General features: G+C 39.8%; 1 protein-coding gene across 18 annotated transcripts in view; it reads right to left on the reverse strand.

Moving 5' to 3' along the window:
- The window catches only part of kcnma1a (potassium large conductance calcium-activated channel, subfamily M, alpha member 1a), a 293,601-nt gene that overhangs the window by 216,145 nt on the left and 54,621 nt on the right, over positions 1-22,835 (reverse strand). For all 18 annotated transcript variants that reach the window (XR_008648957.1, XM_033979262.2, XM_055227007.1 and 15 more), the window contains exon 2: positions 4,765-4,929. Coding sequence is in view for 17 of the 18 variants with exons in the window: in XM_033979262.2 (XP_033835153.1) it covers positions 4,765-4,929 (165 nt within the window). In the remaining variant the exon portion in view is untranslated. The remainder of the gene's footprint in view (positions 1-4,764; positions 4,930-22,835) is intronic.

Here is a 22,835-nt window from a genome sequence, read left to right on the forward strand (position 1 = left end):
CCACCAGAAATGTTACATCGTTCACCTTTAAGTCGTTCCTGTTTGTGTTATAGTAAGTTGAGTAGGGAGCTGAGTTCAAATGAAGGGGCTAAACATGGACCCGGACTTGGCCAGAGCGGTGACAAAGTGATGAGAGCTCTCAGTCACTCAAGGACAGACGCTGCTTATTAATTTATGACAAGAGTCAGACAGGAAGCCCAAAGAGAGGGACGAGTTTGAGGTCAGCGAGACGGGAGAAGGCAAAGTCAGGTAAACATCCAGGCAATTATCTACAACAGTCTTTCATCAGGACAAACATAGTGAGCAAAAACAAGTTATATAACCCAAATAAGTGGTTCAGCGTTAGTCTTGTACTGGACTTTGTTTTGAGAATAAAAAAACGGAACTAGTTCATTTTAAAGTGATTGCAGTGGTTCAAACTTATGCCTCAATTTCAGGTTTTCTATTTCTGTAGCACATTTCGTACACACAGTATTTTAAAGTGCTTCAGAAAACTAAGAAAAACATTGCAAAATAAACATTAAAAGAGAAGAGTGCAGAATAAAACCTTACAATGTTTTTTAGGTGGTAAAAAGCTGCAGATGTTATTGATTTGATGTGGCTGAGTCTGAGTCCATTATTACCACTAGATTTCTACCGTAGCTTGATTTGAAGGTTTTAGAGAGAGAGACTGGAGACTGCTCACACTTTCTATGGGACAAAGATGATGACTTGAGTCTTGTCTGAGTTTAGAAAGTTGTTTTACCTCCGCACACTGATCTGTTGGATGCAGTGAGACATAGATCTGAGTGTCATCTGCATAGTCGTGGTAGGACACATTATTGCTGTGTATTAGCAACTTTCACAACTTCAGAGCGGATACGATAATGTTAACAACAACAATGAAAAGTGCTCTTTAATTACAAGCACACAGCAATCTCATTTTGACCATAAGAGATACTTTTACAATATATCTGTACTGGAGCAAGACAAAATGTACTGTATTACATTAAAATAAAGGTATGCGAGCCTTTCTCAGCCCATAGTTTCTCATTTTTGTGGCCTAACAAGGGCATGTATTCCTCATAAAAACGTTTTTTCAAGACTGCACATTGATAAGTTCATAAATTGTCCTTTCCCGACTACAGTAACAGAAACTGAGAATTGGCAACATTTTGAATTTATGAAGAACAGACTTAGCAAACACAGCCTAGCAATAACGAAACAGTTTGTTATTTCGCAGGAAACTGATGGAGCTTGTCTAATGAAAATGCACTTTTCATTTTGGTAATATACTTAACCAGAGCAGCACATTTGCTAATAGCTGCTGGGGAGACCGGAAACTCTATACAGAATTTACTACATCCAAAGCCCCAGCTAATTACATTGTTCAATCCATTTCCTGGTTAGCCACTGGTAAACTGCTCATAATCGTGTTAGGATGTTACAGAGCAAGGCTGAGAGGAGTTCTACGGCTACTCTCAAGGACAAAATTCAAACAGTATACGTAATCCTCACTTTGAAAACATCTGAACTTGTGGACGCTTGCTAAAAGTGAACGTAATGTGACAGGATTTTCAAAATTCAAAACTGGGACACACTCGGGTTGGGATGGTTGGTGTGAATAAAATTGTGAAAAGAGGCCGGAACATTTCCATTTTCAACTCACTCGTGGGTCAGTTTTTAATCTCAGGGGTTTCTAGCGGTGTATTTTTTGCCATATGGTCATTTTCAAGCACGTTTTCTGTATTTTAGCTAAATAAATGACAATATATCTTTCCTTTACTGCTGGCGAGGATCAAATTGGCCAAAAATAGTGACACCTGGGACATTTCTTGTATAAAACCAGGACAAATCAATGTTTCTGGATAAATCTGCTGGGACAAGGGACACAGGGCTCAAAACTGTCACTGTCCCGGGTAACTAGGGACATCTGCGAGGAAGTGATCCAGGAGAAAGATGTCTTTTTTGTGCAACCTCTGCAGTTTTCACATCTCATAGTGATTAAAAATTTGGACCCTTGACATAGTGATTAGCAATTCGAAAAAATATCATCATAAAACTTCTGAATGGTCCAAAGTGTTCAAAATGGCGGCTATAAAAGGTAAATAGGACTGAACGTAATGAATATTTCAGACAATGATTTAAAAGTAGGTGCAGCGTTAGTTCAGTGCAGAAATGTTATCCCACTAATAGAAAGGTTGGTGGTTTGATTCCAGTTCCCAACATTGAGTCTTTGGACAAACCACTTCACAAACTTTGCCTGATTGAATGTGTCAGTGTTAGTGTTGGTGGTGGTCAACATGTCAGCTACTACTCCACCCAAGAAGTGTGGCTGAAGAGTAAATAACTGCACCACCAACTGTAAAACATCTTTGTGTGTTGAGAACAAGACAAAACATTAAACATATCTCAGTGCAAATACACTACTGATGGCTAACATAGGGTGACCAGATTTTCAAAAGTAAAAACTGGGACATACCCGGGTTGGGATGGTTGGTATAAATAAAATAGTGAAAATAGGGCGCAACTTTGTCCATTTTCGACTCACCTGTGGGTTAGTACTTGCCTGAGACCCAGAATAGACCCTTTTTCTTGATCAAAGTTCAATACGAAGATGTGAGTCTGGTCATCTGTGAAACGTTTGGGCATGATTGACGGGTGAATTAGCCAGTTTGATTGGAAAAAATAAAGTAAAAAAAATCACAGGGGCTGAAAAACATTGCAGATTTCTACAGAATTAATGAGCAAAGCACTAAAGTCTATTAATTTGAGGTGAGATAAATTTGATTACAACAGAGCACGTAGGGACCAGACTGACACCAATCTGTATAAAAATACAGAGAGAAATCACTGTGGATTTGCCAGGCAAGGTCAGTACATAATCTGAGGGACTTCTGTCAGTGTGTTTTTTATGCCTTGAGCTCATTTTCAAGCACGATTTTCTGTATTTTAGCTAAACAAATGAAAATATATCACGTTTTTTACTGCTGAGGGGAATCAAATTGGTAAAAAATCGTGACACTTGGGACAGCTCTTGTATAAAACAGGAACAAATCACTGGTTTTGGATAAATATTTGGACAAAGGGGACTGTCCCGGGTAAATAGGGGCATCTGGTCACCCTAAGCTAACGACACATCAGTGACAACATAAAGCTGTGTTATACAATAGAGAAAGTCTATGGACGTCAATTCAGCATCAGAGGCAAAGCTGCGACAGACCCAGAGTAGAGTAAGTTAGAGCGCTCCTCGCGTTCAGGATCCCGCCACATAGACGGGACAGTGCCATTCAGAATCCCAGTACATGGACAGGACAGTGCCAGCCAAACAGCTATCTGATATTTTAAGTGAGGGCTCAACATCCGTCAGGCCTGGGAGATCAAATTCATTGTCCTGCACTGTGACTCCACCGGGACCCAGGTGAACAGCTCAATAAATGACATGTACGTGATGGAAGAGTGTTCATGTTACGTAGGTGTAGTATTTTCTGGTGCGCTAAACTTCAGTGCTGTTTTTAACATTAGCACACTTAAATGTATCTTTTGCGTATAGGAGCTATCATTTGTGCACATTAAGTCACAAATGCATCTCTCAAATTGGCAATTAGGCTACTTTAAACATTCAGTAATTACATGAACTGCACTAATTTCTAAACAAAAACATGTTTAGCAAGTATAACTCTAGGGTATTTTAAATGTGTAGTATCAAACTCTCACCAACACATTTTTAACACCTCTACTTAAAAAAAAAAAAAAGGCTGATAAATTTGCTTTTTAAATGTCCAGTACAATGCATTATTCATTCTTCTTCAAACTTCAGTATTCATCTGTGGGAGCTGGGATGGATCTGACCGCTCTACTAATGATCTTTTTATGTCGTGAGTGGGATTCAAACCACCAACCTTCAGATACGAGCACGAACACTCCAACTGAGCTACTGTTTTTAGACTCTGAAGACATCGGTAATCAAGAATGAATGACCTTTTTTTTTTTACTTTCTACCATCTATAAAGTAGTTCCCCAATCAAAAACATGTCTGAAGAGGTTTTAGGTGTCATCCCTGCACGTTTCAGTAATTTAGTGATCTCTCCTGGGCCATATTCAAACCCTTTTTTAAGGCTAGCTGTGAGAAATACTTTGTAACTACATTGTTTTCAGCGATTATAGCATTTTCAAATCAATAAAAGAATCTAAATTTGTTATGCGTTACAGTTAATACCCCATTAAGCGCGGGACAATATTGAAATTTAGTGTCATGATTAATAATTACGATTAATGATTATATCAAGATAATTACTAAAGTTGAAAAAATTATAATTTTAATCCTATGAGTAAGTTTAATTTTTAAAGAACTGTTATAGTATTGTACTTTGCTTTTAGTTAAAATATTCTGGATGAACAGGGCCGTCAATTGGAGTTTGGGGGCCCGGGGCAAGAAGTCTCACATGGGCCCCCCTCTAATACAAATTAATAGAAAGAGAGTCCAATTCTGGGCCCCTAAACCCCGGGGCAACAGACAAAATCTCTCATGAACAATTACTGATTACTGTCTTGTTGTCCCCATAGAAGTTTAAAAAAAAAACAAAAACCCTCTTTCATAAATTTTGTCGTTTTTGCTTCCCATACTGAAGAAAACACTTGGCTATACTTCAGCTACAACCTCCTAATGCCAACTTGGGCGAGACAACCAAACCATTCCCCACTTAAATTATTGCCTCCGCTGCTACTCATGACTAAATACAACAATGATCGATTTAAATGCGTTTCTTCTTTGTGTGCACTTACCAGTACTCTGCCCGTTAGCGTCTGAGCCGAAATCATGACGCCCGCCCAGTCTTTCACCGAGGTCATCCAGCCCACCTCGCTCGCTGGGGCCTCCTCCTTCTCGTCGGGGTTCTTGGGTGCCGTGGCTGCCTGCGCGTTGGCCGGGTTGATCACCTTCTGCGCCTCCTGCAAGACAAAAAACACCAGGTAAGAGACTTTTTTCAGCTTTTCTGCAGGTTTATAGGCCCCATTTTGAGGTGTAACTCATCTTCCTAACATCTTTACTGTTTTCGAAAGAAATATCCAAATGTCAAATCCAAATATGTTGAAGTTTTGCATTATTTTTTAAGGATTAAGTTAAAAAAGACTCATTAATCTGCTTTGCTTTCAACAGTAGAGCTGCAAGATTAATCTCAATTGAACACACACAATTATCAAATCGCAAAGGCTGCAGTTTTTGAAGTACCATAATTTCCTCCACAAACAAAATATATTGTCTTACTCTGCATAAAAACCCCTAACCCTGTAGTTTAGACCTGTACAAACATGTTCCAAAATTGTATTCTTGCATTTGTTTGTCAGTTCATATTTCTGTCTTTTTTTCACTTCTTCTGGACCCGTTTAACATGTGATTGTTGGACTGTTATTAACCTATTATTAAAACAAAATTTCCATATTTTTACATATTTTTCCAACTCATTCAGCCCTTGACAACCATCACACCTTTGTGTTTGAACAGTGGCAGCTTTTTCACGCAGATAGGCCCAGTAATTACAGAGATACTAACGATAAACCAGGTCAAACATCTGCATTTTGACAGTTTTAAAACAAATTCTACCACATCAATCTGAACAGGTTCCTGGCTCAGTTTAGAAATATGCTGTTTGAATGTTTTAGTGGCATATGGAGCCAAAACAAAGCAAGGAAAGGCTGTAGGGGAGAGGATAGAAGGTATAATTAAGTGAATTTAGTGGTGAACACAGACACAATGCTGGCTGTAGGCAGGTCTGGGGCTCATTAGGTGAATTACACTGGGTGAGCGTCAATTAATTTGAAGACGTCTTTCACCATAGGGTTAGCTGTAAAACAAGCCATTTGTTCCGGTGCTTGTTATAACGGCAGCAGAGGGAGAGGGGCAAAAAGGTGAAGATTATGAAACGGTGCCTTATGTGAGTTTGAAATGTGCTGTTTGTGAAAATTAATTAATTGTAAGAGTCAAGGGCATTTATTATACAACAAATAATAGCACATAGAAACACACGTATAAAGCACTTTTCTGAGTCCATTTAAACCTTAGACTGAATAAAGAAGTGGACTGAGTGACGTCGCCCATAGCGTTTGGCTCCAGTAAAATGAAGCTCATCGAAGCTCTAGCAGAAACAGGGGCCAGTTTGGAGCTGAGTTCTGTATTTGAAATCCCGACCACGAGTATCATAGCGACGAAAGAGCCAAAAAGGCATCTGATTTGTCTGTTATTAATGTTTATATCTTCAATTAGGGACAAAATAGTGAAATAAAAACCTCAGGATCATGTAGAGTGAGTCATTATGAACATTTTAACACCAAATGACGAGTCTGACCGCAGCAGTTGTGGAGAGAGGGATGACATTTTTTTAATAGAAAGTGAATTGGAGCCAGAATCGATGGAGCCAGAGGCGCTCCTATGCTCACTTCCTATTTGAAATGTGGCAGCTAGCAGGTTAACTATGTCCATGTATGTATACAGTCTATGATTAGAACACAAGTCAGAAACTCAAGTCAGTTTACATAAAAGAACCCTCTACCAATTTAGCGACACTGTGATACACTTTTGTATGCAGATACTACAGGAAAGGTAGGGAAATTAATTGTTTTGCTCAAGAACACAAAAACACAAAACCACACCATCAACTATAGGTGGTAAAAGAACGCTTGCTCTACTAACGACGAACAACGTAGAAATACACGTTTTTTTATCATTTCCGTCCAAAAATGTGTTATTCTTATTCCTGACTATCCTTTTTACTCTTTGGGTTAGAGTTTCATTTTTGTAGAGTTTGGTGCATTTAAAGCCACAGTACGTAACCTTGTAGTATGTAGTAACAGCATCTTTTTTCAGTTTGGTTGGGTTGCTCTGATAAACATGAATCCTTACTGTAGATGCATTTTAACTTACATACTGTACCTTTACTTAGCAATAAGAGTTTCCAGTTTTAGAGAAAAATGTTGCATTTTTACTGTTATAGTGTGGTGCATTAGGTTGCGTACATTTCCATTAATATTTTTTTTATTTGTGTCAAATACAGCCCACATTTTGCTCTCTTTCCATTCACCATCCAAAATTAGGAGCTTGTAGTTAATATGAGTATGGATATTTTCAGTACGCAATCGTTATTATTACCCACATTTTCTGACACTGTTGCGCTTGCATAACACATTACATGATAATCAAACACATAAATTAGCCCATTTGCTCACCCTGTCCACATGTAGCCTCATTGCATAAGCTGTGATTGCTCTCATCACGCTACACCGGCCCCATCTGTTCCTCCTGAATTAGTGCCTTATTGTATAGCCACATGTACGGAGGTCTGCCCGTGCCTTTCTACCCATATGGGACTTTACGTCAACCAATCCTGGGGGCAGAGAGCACGTACACGAGTCCAGTATAGTGAGTGACTGAGCGAGCATCAGCCACGTAGCTCCACTGATTCACCCATTCATGGCTAACTCGTATGCAGCTGTTTGGATGTATAAGACGCTATTTGTTCGACAGTAAAAGGTTATGAGGAAAAGAAGTCCATGTTTTATGTTGGAGATTATAAAGGATTTGCAGAGGATAGGAAAATTGCAAAGACATGCAGAATGATGCAGTGTGTAGAGTTATGGCACGGGTCCAGAGAGAATCTCTACGAATGCAATAAGTGTTAACCCTTTCTATATCTATGCTATTGTTGGCTCAATGGTCCTGCGTGGTCAGCTTAAAGTTGGCTGTAGTTGGTTTTTTAGACCAATAATACATTCAAATTGCAAAGGAACCGCAAAATACTGAAATGGGGAAGTACAATGAAGTTTTAACTCAGTAAAGAAAAGATGTTTTTCCTATTTATGTGATTGCAGATTGGTTGATTGTTGAGATAGACGGATAAATTTGTTGACCGATATATATCAATGCAATATTTGCACATTTAAGTGTATCTGCTATAGGCCTTACATCTCCCACACTGTGTAAAACGTCAATACATTTATAGTTTCAGATGATAAATTATACATTTACCATCTGAAACTGACCCCTGCACTGAAGCGCACCATAACGACACAGTTTTAAGTCATTTCTAATTATGTTATTATATTCACAAACAAAAGAAACAAAAGATAACAATAGTAGGGCCATTAAAGGTTGAGTAGGGTCATTAAGGCTGAAACTGGAGACAATAGATGTTTACAGTTTCATTGTAGTTTGCTCCTCCCTTCAGATAGATATAAGGCAGTGTCCAGCAGTAATCTGACCAGAACTGAAGAAGCAGCTTGGATGAGCAGAGAAACATCTTCACTCCTAAAAGATTTGTCCACTCACAGCTTTAACATCGTCGGCTTTAGGCTACTCTGGATTCTAACATAAAGGTACTGCAGCGACCAAAAATTGCTCGATCTCTTGTGGATCCTGGATACTGCTCTAAACTATAACACATGGCCTTTTATAGTTTATTTTTGTACACTCTAATCCTCAACTTTCCCACGGTAAAAAACTGTCTATTCTCCAAATCAATGAATGAGTCAGACCGTCTGTCTTTTCTCTGCTAAACTCAATCAAATTTTACAAGCAAAATGCCAAATTGAATTTAAGTTTCCTGACAATGGCAATGAATGAGACGTTAAAGCCTCATCCGATCACAATCTGCTCCTATCTGTCATCGGAATACTATAAAAAGCACAAGAGGGGATGTACTGTAGCTGTTTATTTCAGTGTTCCTGTTGAATTATTATTTAAAAAAACTGTACTGTAAGCTGTGTAAACCTCGTGTGCCAGACTGAACAGAGAATGAAAAATGAAATATATATATTAAAAAACATACAACTAATACAACTGTGCATGTTATGATTGGGTTAGTGCATTTCGTGAACTTGCTGGAACGAACAAATATTGAACAAATAAACCCTAACACCCCCAGCTGAGCCCTTGTTATCTTGGCCCAGGTCATCAGAGGTATAATACTCCCTACAACAGAAAACTGGACTGGATTGGACTACACTGGAATGTCTCGTCTTCTAAATCTCGTTCCACTTTATTTTATTCTACAATAAAACTGTATCTGCCAACAACAAATTCTCCACATACTTATGAGATTATACTGATATTGTCAGCGATCCCTCTGTAAACCGCTAAACAGCCCAGTGCATGTCTGACTAAAAGTGTTGCCTGTATGACCAAGACCCTGCCCCCACCACTCTGATCTCCCCCACATCACCCTCTTTTAGCTACGCCCTTCCCCTCACCACGCGCCCGGGCACAGCTCTGCCACCACATGCAACAAATACTGGGCAAAGCGTGCACACTGCTGATGTTTCACGCTGATTGGCCAGAGCGCGGACAACAGCACCCCAGGCATGTGGAGCGGGTCCGGGGTATGTACACGTCCACACCTCCACCCTCCAGGAGCCCACACATAAAACAGGGACAGAAATGTAGGTTAGCTGTGAGGGAATGGCATGCATGGGCAGCTTGTGCAGTGAAGGGTTCAATTGCAACTTGGTGCTCTAGTTTTACGATGAAGTGTTGGTAATAGTTAGATTATGTTGCAATATCAATTTAAGTCAATTCAACCTTTAACTTTTAAAATGAACATCAGTTTATAACAGTCTGCGGTGAAAGGTCGTGATATTAAATACATTTGAAAAATATATAAATGACCACAATGACAATTTTAAGACTCTATTACGGCAATGTATTTTTTTTTTATCTGCACTTTTAGTCGTTTTTTGCATTTTTTTAGAGACAAAATTTTCTAACTAACTTTGCATTTAAAAAAAATAATAAAATTGTTTTGCTTAGATTTTTGACGAATAAAAAAGCCATTTCAATTTTTTTTTATTATTATTATTTTATTTTATTTTATTTTATTTTAAAGTATTGTGATAAGATTTGCAGTTTCTTTTCAAACATCAGACTGCAGTTTACAGCGCCAATTGAAGTATGTCCAGGAATACAAGTATTTGAAAGAGACTACAATGAGAAAAGCTAAACTAAGAGAAGAAAGAATTTCAGAACATGTTTACAGAAGTATAGATCACTTAATGACGTGTTATGGTACCACATTAACACACCATAGACTCTGCAGAGGAGATTACCTAAATAAAAGTGTCAGTTGTCATTTGCTAATTGTGCCCATTTCAATAAACATTTTGAGTCTGAATTATATTTTAATCCTTAATGGTCCTGTATTCAGCAAAATTAACTCTTGCACATTTTAAGCCATGTTATAATGTTGTTACCTCAACAAAAACAGACCTGGAGTTGTGTTTTGTTTCATTCACACATGTTTGAGTAACTTTATTATTTGTCTGTCTACATCTCCAAAGCTCAAAATGCTCTATTCCACCTTGTGATGTCATGAAGTGGTAGTTTTCAAGTTAACAGCTATCTTTTACCTTTTGTTTAGTAGAGACTGGCAATTCCCGAGCTGAAATGATCCAAATCATTCCAGTGAAGGTGTGTGGAGTTTAGAAACACTTCCTGTATTACCACATGACATCACAAGGTGGAACAGAGCGTTTTTCATTTGAGAGAAGAACTCAGTCTAAATATGCAGTTTGTGTGTTAAACATGTGCGAATGAAACAAAACACAACTCCAGGTCTGTTTGTGATGAGGAAACAACATAACACAGATCAGAAAATGGCGTAATACAGGCCCTTTAACACTCCTGTGGCAAATATCTTACTGTGAAATGAAAACCATGAAAATATTATCCCAGGAGATATATTTCCGTGTCTCTCAGGACAACATGCCTGAGCTATCCTGTATCTTTCAACACAGGCTTCTACGTTTAAGTGTCATAAATGGGGCAGATACTATTTCAGAGCACACTTTTGTGGTAGTGTCGTCATGTTAAGTTCATCTTGGGAATGATCGCTGTCAGACCTGCAATAAAACCAGACATCTGTATGTTAGCCTACAGTATACAAGATTTATGAAAGGATATTTAGTCAGGAATTTGTTTAGTTTGAACATTTTTAGGGCGGGGTCTTGGTAAGTTGAGTTGCGAGTGTAGAGTGGTTTTCGAAAACTGATATTATTGTGATGCAAAACAAGACCAAGTTTATTTACAGTATTTAAAGGTGCACTATGTAAGTTTTACGGTGGATGGTTTTGCACCTACTTGTCTCCATGGAGATGTTCTTGCTTTGTTTGGAATGTTCCACAGTACAGCGTTAAATGTGTCTATCTGCGTGGAGGCAACCTAGCTCATAGTAAGAGTCTTGAGATGTCTTTTTAAGGTATATTTTTAGCAATAAAAGCTATAACGAATGTTCCACAGTAGGATGAACATTCGTTATTGCAAGTTCCACCTGGTGATGTCATTAAGTGCTAGTTTTACAGCTCCTTTTATCTTTTGTTCAGTAGAGATTGACAATTCCAGAACTGAAATCATCCAAATGATCCTAGTGAAGTAGACTGGAGTGTTTTCAGTTTGAGGATAGAATTCATGGTTTGTGTGTTGAAAAGGTGTGAATGAAACAAAACACAACTCCAGGTCTGTTTTTTGATGAGGAAAAAACATTATAACATAGATCAGGAGACAGTGTCATATGGTCCTTTTTAGATTTCTAATTCGGAAGTTTATAGAATCCATCCAAACCAATCTGTAGGACAAAAAGTATATAAATCAGCTACAACAATTTGGTAATTTTTAGGCAAATAGAATGATAGCAGTGGAAATAGCCAAGTCTAGCACAACATCAATCCCGCTTGCTTCTGAATGCGACACTAGCGAGCGTAGGAGGACATGCTGCATCTTTGTATAGCCCTCCTGCGTATACTGCAAGTGTCATTCAGCCTAAATCCAATTCACTTCCATTACCAATGCATCCAACGACTTTGACATCCAAGCAGCACGCAATTACCTCAACACCACACGGCCGAATGTAAGCAGCCCTCTTATCTGCAGCTAACCTCTGCACCTGAACACAGAGTCGTAGGACTCATTTAGCTTAGCGTGTAGCATGTCCGTGCACACCTATGCTACCGTGCACGCGTGTTTGTGCATGAATAATGGATGGCGTCTCAAACTGATGGCTGGGCAGATCGGAAGAGACAGGGTAAACACGGAATTGTTTCTAGTTCATTTGTGTGGCCCGGGTGAGGCCTAGGATGAAGCCCGGGTGAGCAGCCTGCCACGGGAGAATCCATCTGCCGGCTAAATATACACCGCATGATGTCAGACGCACCGAGGGGAGGCGAGGAGCAGCAGGAGGACGGGCTCAGAACAGGATGGAAAAACAACAGCAAAATGAACAGGAATTTTAAATAGATTATTGTGAAAGAAGTTTGAGATGTAACATTTATGGAAGTATTTTGGGTAATTCCTTTTCTAATCTGAAGATGTTACAAATTTAACAGTCATTTTGGGATTTGGCAGGGTTTTTTTCTCTTTTTTTTGTGCAACTAACTACATGATGGGATCAGAACATAGCGACTAGAGTCACAACATATTAAGCAGCTTTGAAGAACCTATTCTGTAAACAGTGTGAAGCGCTATGAATTATAGAGTGCATTCACATTTAGCATTTTTGGTCTTTTTGAGTCTAAATGCCGACTTGGTTTGCTCCTTTTCTGTTTTAGTCCGGGTCTAATCCAGATTAAGTTCCAGGTTTACTGCAACCTCAAACGATGTGCATAGATTATGTGCATACTGTCAGTGAGTAGATGACATTAGCAAAAGGTTTATTATTTGGCTTTACCTGGTTATAAAGATGTAGCTAAAAATGCTGAAAAGATCTGAGTAAAAATACAGATAAATAAGATATGGATTTGTTGTTGTTGTTGTTGTAGACCAAGAAGTTTATTTACCATCAGTACCAGCACCCGGAGACAAGAACCTTTAAGACACCGTGATAGTGCTGTCCATTCCAGTCTAGTCTAGTCCAGTCTGGCTATGCTTCAGTTGTAGGGAGCATTATACCTCTGATGACTCACTTCAATTACAAATTTATTTTTGTAAAGCCACATATCTTAATGTTCATATCTTGATTTACGGACAAAATAGCAGAATAAAAACACCAGGGTTATGTAGAGCGGGTTAATATGAACATTTTAAGACCAAAATAATGTCGCCTCTTAGGGCTGAACATGAGAACTGATTTAACCGACAGAAAGTTAAAGAATCAATAATGAAAGAGAAACAGACAAATGAATCAACAGAAAACAAGCAAATGGAGAACTGTCCCAGAAAATCCCCTGTCCTTAGACCCTCCTTCTCAGCAAAGAAAACTCAGTGGAAAAAAGAGAAACCTCAAGGAGAACCACAGTGAAGGAGAGATCTACTCCCATGGACGGACAGGCCGCAGATGTGTCCAGGACTAATGTGCGTCCATTTACAGATAGAGTTCAAGACTGTAGGGCCAGAGCCACTCAACTAAGGGACAGAGAGAGGCCCACGTACAGCAGGACGGGAGTCACCCTCGCTACACACCGAGCCCTCCAGCCAGGTGAGGGAAGGGAAGGTCTGGGTCCATGGAACAAGATGACATAGGCCAAGATATCAAGGACTTTCAATATGATTTGTGTACGTTCAGTGAGTGGGTAGATTACATTAGCTATACTGTATTGTCCTTTTGGGTTTCTAGGAGTTGCCGCTGTAGTTGTCCAACCAATATTATGATGTATAAAGCAATTAAATGTGTGTGTTGTTAGTGGGTGGGTAGAGTACATTAGCAAAGGCAAGACTAGGACATCCTAAACATAAAAATAAAATGTTTTAGCAAAACTTTTCTAGGAAAAAAAGGGTCCTGTAATGTCACAACCAGTTAAACCCGGCATCAAAACTAAACAATAATATTTACATAGCATCAGCCACCTTTTAACCTTGCGTTCTATATTTTCATCAAACATTTTGGGCCACCCTAAAATAGCCAGAAACCTAGTCCCATTTAGCAAAGCATTTAGTTCGCCCTCCTGCCTTTTTCTATAAAGGAACACGGTTAATATTAGGATCCTTCCAATTATCCGCTTCCACAGGGGAGTCACGCTAATGAGAGACCAGAGACTTGACTCGGACGGATAAAAAGAGAAAGTGACAGTTGGAGATGTAGGAGACAGGAGCTAGGAGACAAGAGGAGGAAGAAGGAAAGGAAGGAGGACACGAGCGAGGAGACAGGACGGGACAAGGACACTTCCACACAAGCGCACATAATGACAGAGGAGCACTAATTAAAAGACATGAGATGAGGAGACAATCGTTGGTGTGTGGAAGGGGAGGGGATGGTGACACAGGCAAAACTCAGACGACTCAGAGGTTGAAGGAGAGTTTGAAGTTGGAGAAATAATGAATCACAATGATAAATGAAAGACTAAAGGCGCTGTTCCTGATTTTCTTCAAAAAGTGAAAAACAGAGGTAACTTTGCAGTGATCCAAAGTTATCATTATAGCATTGTAATTATTCACCGCGACAGGTTAATGAGAGTTTTTCACAACTTTCAGTGCAATCATGCTAAAGCTAACAACAACTAGCATGCTAACAGCGCACGTCTTGAATTTCTGACCATAAAAATGCTTAACTTTTGTTCAGTAGAGATTGGCCTGACGTTATCCAAATGATTCTAGTGAAGTTGTATGGAGTAAACACAACTCTGGCTATGTTTTTGATGAGGAAACAATATTATTACATAGAAAAAGTGTAATATATAGTGTAAATATAATAATAAAAATGATTTATGATTAAATGCACCACACCTTTAAGTCCCACCAAACAGCATCTTGCACTGTACCCTCTTAAACCCTAGATCCAGCCCCAGTGAGACAGTTGGACAGCCAGGTCCACATAGGGGACGCCTGGCCTGACCGCAGCTGTTCGTCTGGCCTTCGCTGGGGAAAACTCTATTCCAGAGAGTGGGGGATATTAATAGTTTCACCCAGGGAGACGCCGCACCAGTGGAGCTGCAAACGCGCTTGGTTCCTCTTGGTTTGTTATTTTAATGCCAGTATAGTTACCCAGAGTCCCTTGCTTACGCTGGGTTAAAACCACTGGAGAAGACATCCAAGGCTGCAAGATTTTCAGAGAGAAACAAGCGGCCAAGCCTTTGAAAAAAAAAGTTCAAAACAAGCGACCCGAGCCCTACTAAAAGAAGGACAAAATAGAAGCAGCTAGTTAAACGCTCCGTGTGTGTGTGTGTGCGCTAATTAGGCGAGCTCCATTGATTTAAATATGCTAATAAAAATATGCGCAACAGTGACCACCTGCCGCTGGTTCCAGAAGTAAGTTTCTCATTAACTTTACTATAGATTTTCCAAAATATAAAATAAAAGTTTGAAAGCTCAGGGCTAATCAGTTGGTGGTAAATAATGACCATAAGAAAAAGTTTAAAGGTTTAAGTGTGCTTTTTGGACTTAAAACAACAGTGCTATGGACATTAGTTGCACAATGCCTTTGAACTTTTAATATTTGAATTTTTGTAAAAGCTTATGGGAAAAATCAATGGGCGCCAGAGCCAACTTCAAAGTGGGCAGCACTGTTGAGCTTCATAATGCCTCTGAAACAATAACAGCTTCTATTTCAGTCATTACTGTAGACTGTATATGGTCATTACTGAGTCTATTAGCATGAAACAGAATAGAAAAAAGAAAAGTGACCTCTTTATGATGTGAAAGTGACACTCGGGAACAAGCCCAGCAAAAAAGCAACTCGCAGTTCTCCAAATTTGCTAGCTACTTTCCAAAAGAAGAAGCCCAAAGTTGCTATAAAGAAGAGGACTTGGCAACAGACATGAAGAGGAGTACAGATGTGCAGGAGGAGGACAGACGTGCAGGAGGAGGACAGACGTGCAGGAGGAGGAGGGCAGACGTGCAGGAGGAGGAGGACAGACGTGCAGGAGGAGGAGGACAGACGTGCAGGAGGAGGAGGACAGACGTGCAGGAGGAGGAGGACAGACGTGCAGGACGAGGAGGACAGACGTGCAGGAGGAGGACAGACGTGCAGGAGGAGGACAGACGTGCAGTAGGAGGACAGATACGCAGGAGGAGGACAGACGTGCAGGAGGAGGATAGATGTGCAGGAGGAGGACAGACGTGCAGGAGGAGGACAGACTTCAGGAGGAGGACAGACGTGCAGGAGGAGGACAGACTTCAGGAGGAGGACAGACGTGCAGGAGGAGGATAGATGTGCAGGAGGAGGACAGACGTGCAGGAGGAGGACAGACTTCAGGAGGAGGACAGACCTGCAGGAGAAGGACAGATGTGAGAGAGGAGGACAGATGTGCAGGAGGAGGACCGATGTGAGAAAGGAGGACAGACCTGCAGGAGGAGGACAGACATGCAGGAGGATGATAGACATGAGGAGGAGTGCAGATGTGCTGTGCTCGGTGGGACTGGAGGACATATATTATTTCGAAGGTCTTCCTGAGCACTGAGGCGTGTCAGATGAAGAGGTCAAATGTGTTATTGTGACTTTGTTATTGCAGGTGACCTATAGTGCAGCGCATGATTTGTTACAGGAAGTGAAGAGCCGCTGTGCTTTGTGGGTAGATAACTGATCATATCAAATGTACTGAGGTGGCACATTGCAAAACAAAGGTGGAAAGGGTCATACTATAACTGTCTAAGCGTGATTTATAGATTTTTTTATTATAATTTTCACCTAAATTCCATGTCAATGTAAAAAAATACATATAACACACAGTCAAGACCATATGTCAAGAGCGGGATTCAAACCACCAACCTTCAGATCAATGGACAAACACTCCTACTACCTACTGAGCTAATATACACCGTGCGCTAAAGTGTGATACACCAGACAGTCATTTGCTACTGTGTTTGCTTGTTTTTCACGCTAAATGTGCAGCAACTCGCAACTTCTATCAGATCTTCTATTTTAAACTGACAATTAAGTGTTATGGGAAAAATCTAATCTACCAGCTGTCTGTGTTCTTAGCAAACAAAATGAACAGGTAAGCGCCGCACCTGCTAGCATTACTCCCAATGGTTTACTCTATGACGGTTTTTATTGCTTTTGAAATAAGCAGGCACGAGTTGAGTATAGATGTAGAACTAATGGCACTGTACTGTCTGAAAAACATGAACAGAACTAGCTCATTTAAACAATTTGCAGTGGTCCAAACTTGTTCTTATGCACCTCAATGAGTTTTTAAGCGCTTTCAGAGTTGAGTTTTGCCGTCACAGTAATGCTAACAACAACTAGCATGTTAACAGCGCACCTCGTTTGACACAAATAGTTGACCCTGAGAGCTGCTTATGCATTATATATGAAGAAAAAACATATGAAAAATCCACTTTAACCAGGTTCAAACGTAGCACAGCAGATAGTTTTGGCTCCTGCACCTCCTTCGAGTTTGTGTCCAGACCCCCACCCCACTATCTCCTCCTTCCAGCAGCCTCCCAATCAGTCTGTGTCATCATGAGGCTGTCCATCTGCAGACTGGTATTAGCCTCCTGCTAGCCCTCACTGCTCCCCGCTGCTCTGGACCTATTTTTAAGCTCAACGGGACCGGACAAATTTGTGGACAGAAGTAAATAGATGACACCCACAATGTCTGCAGAAGGGAAACAAGCTGGGGACCTCACAGTATCCATCTCTGTCTGCACCACCACTGCACCACCACAACTAGTTTTGAAATTAGTTTGTAATTACTAAATTGTTGCTTTGTCAATTTAGTTTCAGTCCGAACAAAAAAAAATCAAAATTTGACTGAAAATTTGAATAATTTTAAAATGTCTATGCGCACTGTGATGTATAGGTTTTATTTAAGGGGAGAATGTATATATTTTCAATTAAACAAAACATTTTAGAGTGAGAAAAGCCGTTTCGCCACTCATCTAAGCGGTTTGTTTAGTTCTGATAGGAAACTAAGCCTTATATCTGTCTCATTGGAGGAGCTAACTACACTGAAGCTAACACACCTATTTGTTTACAGTATTAGATGTTATTATTAGTTAAGGCATTTAAACTACCCTAAGGTGTGAACTGTCCCTGAGTCATATTTTGCATGATCGTTTAAGCCTTTAATGGGTCATCTAACTCCTATTAGCATACTCTGGCTTTCTTTGTTGTCTTCTTTGTTTCGATTTGGTATAATTCAGTGCCACATGGGTCAAATACTGTGTGTGGGGGGTACTTAACTGGAGGATTAGCCTATATGCATGTTCTACGCTGATGTCGAAAACTGGAGCACCAAAATGAAACCCACCCAGACTGAAGGAGAACATGCAAACTCCACAGGGACCACATCCAAAATGGCTGCCCTCCAAATAGCGTTTTCTTCGGGCTCTCCCAAATTGAAAAAGACCTAATAAAATACAAACTGCATTAGATGAGTCGCTTTTGGCTGTAGGGAGGATGTTGATTCATAACGCTGGGCTGCACCTCACCATTGATACAGGATTTCAAGCTCCAGTTGTCGGGGATAAAAATAGCTGATGCAATGAATTGTGGGAGATTGAAAGGTCAGCACTTGTCATGTGTAACGTCTTTAGGCTTTATCATCGTAATGTCAGCAGAGAAAAGATGGCTAGTGGTCCTCAAATAGTAGAGCAACAAAAATGGTGGTTATGTAATGGTGAAATGTTCTCGTGTCAGGGTGAGAGTGGAGCGGGCGCGCTACAGTTTGGTACATTTGTGCATGCACTGAAATTCTGTTTGGGTTCACAATTGTCTTTTTAGTGTCTAGATGAGGTACAGTGACGGTATAGTGGTTGTTCAGCAAAAATAAAATGGAGCTGGATTCATCTTATTTACCATTTTCAAGTTAAATAAATAAATAAATAAAATAAAATGAGTCATATCAAAAGCAAAAATAAATTATTGGAGCTACAAAATATTTTAGCTAAAAAAAAAATTTAAAAAAAAATTTGACAAAAAATATAACCCACTTACAGAAATAGGTTAAACTATCTGTACCAAATTTTGAACCATGACAGAAGAACTATTAGCCCCGCCCACTTCATACCTTCTCTCACACCGATGTTAAACCGACAGAGAAACAACTACATCCGATACAGTCTCAGGTGGTTGTCTCCACATGGTTCTCATCCAAGAACTCTGATTGAATAAAACTGTTTGTCACAGGTAGTTGATTCCATATGGATCTCATAATAACACAAATGCCGACCCAAGAGCTGCAGACTAACCATCACCCAAACACTGAAGATGCAGGATGTTTGCTTATCTCCATCTACATGCCCTTGCTATGCCTGGAAAGTTCCCTAATATGGCATTAAAATTACTCATTTTGCATTTAATCAGTGCCATTTTTAGTTGCCTAACAGTACCTTGAAAAACATGCATTCTTACTTTGAGCTGAATCGCCTGTCCACAGAACTGGCTTGTTTGTCTCCATGGAAACAAACCCTCCACTCGAGAATTTCTGCACTGCTGCTTTAAGAAACGTACAGATCAGAAAGAACTAGACCTACGCATCAGTTATATTTTTTTGTTTTAGTGTTTTTTTTTTACAACAAAAATGATTATTAGTTCACTTCAGAAAGATCACTAAGGCTTTCTTTTCTTATATTGTACAGAACTAACACAATGCACTCACCTATTTTCTGCTGATAACTTGTGTATGAAATCATAGTGTTCCAGAGCAAACATATCTGTGGGATGATATAGTGGTGTGGCTCTAATGGGCCGCTGTAGGAGGCTGCAGTGACAAAACTGGCCTAACTACAGGTCAGACTGCAGGCAGAGCAATAAGCCACAGTTCACAGAGCTGAAAATCAATAGCACCATTCCACTCACACTCTCCCTGGGACCCGACGCCAAGGTGACCACTACATCACAGCGAAAAGAAGGCAAGACAAATAAAAATATAGAGTTTTGAATTGGATGGATAAGACTGAATAACACTTTACGCTTTGGCATTTTGATAAGTATTTGTGTAATAATTCAAATCAAATGCTCAATTTCTACTTATATTTCTACTTGTTCTAATTACTTATGTTATAATTTGCACATTTTAAATCACAGTGTGAGTCTACACGTGATTTTCCGCATAGCAAAATTGTGGTATCCAATGGGAGCTGACGTCGGCGTAAATGTCATCGCAACAAAGCATCTGTCGGAGCGCTCTGTTGTATGGCTGCGGATCACATTAGCGAGTAGCATTTTTTAATTTGTGCCAAAATGTGTACACGACATCGCCGACTCCTACGTATATCACTGATTAAGAAAATAAAATGGGAGAACGAAGTAAGGACAGAACAGTGAGCGCAAAGGTAGCAGTACTCAACATGCATGAAGACAACTCTGAGATGGGAAATGAGAACGGAAACAGCTATAATGTGGTTAAAAGCTCTGAAAAGTCGATTTTGCAGAGTAGGCTCGCTTTAAAGCAACACAGCGTAACTTTCTGGAGGTGGCATGTCATCTGCATGATTATATGGAATGGAAAGTTAGGTCAGGATGGGCTAGATACATTTTATGACATACTGTGGATTATTATAGATTACGGAACATTTCTATGGAGACAAGCAAAATGAGGCTCTCCATCTGCCCATGAATGAGTCAGGTTTGTGGAGATGCAAGCACAGTAAAGATGTATGTTTTTGCATGTTTTCAGTGCTGTAAAAACATCATCAACAGATACAAAGATAGATATATAACAGAATCATTCATAATCACATTTTTCGTATCAAAAAGTAAAAATAGAATTAAAATGTAAACGCTTGTGTTAAATCGGTAGAATTTTAGTTCATGAGTAAGAATTGCCCGTTACAAGATCCAAACTCCACTGACTCATACGCCCATGCAGCTCCAGGCTAAGTGTTTTAATAGGACATTTAAATTTTCATGTTAGTAATTAATACGTTTTACCACAGTGGAAATGGCTTGTTGCTATGGTAACGGGAGGACGAGGACACACACAGGGCGCTTTCATTGGAAATGTAGACAGCTTTTACACAATTTGGTCAATTTCTGAATAAAATAAATGAGGCAGCAGGCTTCGTGTTGCAGCTAATGTGATTTTATTTTTAAATCCTCTTTCAGATTTTGCTCACACTTTAGTGAATGGGTTTCTAATTTCTCAGGAAAAGCCGAGGTGAAGCATTTAACCCTTCAGTTTACAAGGCCGACATGTTAAGTACTTTTTATTATTTTGACGTTGTGATGTGCTTGTTGCTATAGAAACCCATGTCCATCTTCATGTAGCGGTGTTTACAGACAGAGCATGCTGATTGGACGGCTTAAGTAGTGCCCCTTGCTCTCTTTATGTCTTTATGCTAGCATCTCTAATCTTGTCTGAAGCTTGTTTCTATGGAGATGTCAGTGCTTTGTCTTGACTGTTCCGTACTATAGCATTAACTTATCTCTCTTGCATTTATTGAAATCTGTGTTTGTGTTGCTCAAATGCACCTTGCCTTGAAAAACAATTTTAATCTTATGAATAAGTTCCAGGTGGATGAGCAGGGCCGTCAACTGAAATTTGGGGGCCCGGGGCAATACGTTTTTTGTTTTTTTTGGAACATTCTGGTGATACAATGGCGATTATCTTTGTTGGAGATGATCATGATTATATAAAATGTCCCACGAACGATTATTGTCGACCCTTTTTATCACAATAAACAAAATGATCGTTTATTGTCCCATCATTACTCCACAGATCTGACCTACAAATTGGCTTGGCTTGTCTCCATTGAAAGTTTAAAGTCATATTGTGGAAAATTCAAGGCAAAGAACTAACACCTGCATAAAGGACACCAGAAAAGTTACACAGTGTACCTTTATAGACCATTTTGTTGACTTTTTTCTTTTGAGCACATTTTTTCTTGCCCCAGTGCAGATATATTGAATAGCATCTCTTGCCCGATAATCAGGAAGTGCAGTGTCAACATGCTAGTAGTTGACAAGAAAATGTTGGTACAGCGCATCATTCACAGGCCTCTTTCTCAAACTGGAACACTCTCTTTTGTGCCTGAGACTTTTAAAAACACAAAACTCATTCATGCAACTATTTCCTAAGGCGACCATTTTGGCTCCTCTAATGGACGGACATTCTTCCAAACAAACGCTTCCATCTTATTCAACGTTTTGCACAGTCCTTTCACCATATTTTGGATGATTACAAACTTTGCTGACCTCCAACTTCCCACTTTAAGGTTAACTCTATTTTCAATCATTACCAGTACAGCTTTTGTTCAGTCAAGGGCACCAAGTCATTTGCTCAAGTTGGTGCGTTGGTCAGAGTATGATTGATTTGTGTTTTCGTATTTTGTGTGCCCCATGAATCAGGCGGTAATAGTGGCGTCTCGAGGCTCATATCTGCAGCCACAGACACGGCAGACGGTTGAACACAGCAGCAGCAGAAAACATAAATAAAAGCGTGTTTTTATTGCAGAGCTACTTTGACGTTCAGTATATGCCAATAATGCTGGTTTACTGGAGCACGCAGGCTTCTATCACGGGAAAGCAGAGATGGCGGGCTGTCAGTCAGTACTTTTTTTAGGTGATGGTGGGTAAGGATGTAAAGCAGTCATCTTATTACCAGGAGGTTGGCAGTTTGATCCAAGCTGAATGCTGTTTTTGTGTCCTTGGGAAGACACTCGAAGGCGCTCGGTGGTCTGAGATACGCAAATCCACAATGATTTCTCTCTGTGTTTTTTGTACAGATTGATGTCAGTCTGGTCCTCACGTCCTCTGTTGCGTCTCAAGCCCAGTCAAACGTGATCGTGCAATTGGATTAGTTGGGGTTTTTTTTCAGTGACACATGTGAAACTCATTGGTTTCCTATGATTTACAAATAAGATCAAATTTATCTCACCTCAGATTAACAGTTTAGTGCTTCGCTCGCTGATTCGACAGAACTACGCACTGTTTTTCAGCCCTTTGTGATATTTTTTTCCTTTATTATTTCCAGACCACGCATGTCCCTGATTGGCTATTCCA

The sequence above is a fragment of the Periophthalmus magnuspinnatus genome, chromosome 15 (assembly GCF_009829125.3).
Source record: "Periophthalmus magnuspinnatus isolate fPerMag1 chromosome 15, fPerMag1.2.pri, whole genome shotgun sequence".
In the NCBI taxonomy this organism is placed as follows: domain Eukaryota; kingdom Metazoa; phylum Chordata; class Actinopteri; order Gobiiformes; family Gobiidae; genus Periophthalmus; species Periophthalmus magnuspinnatus.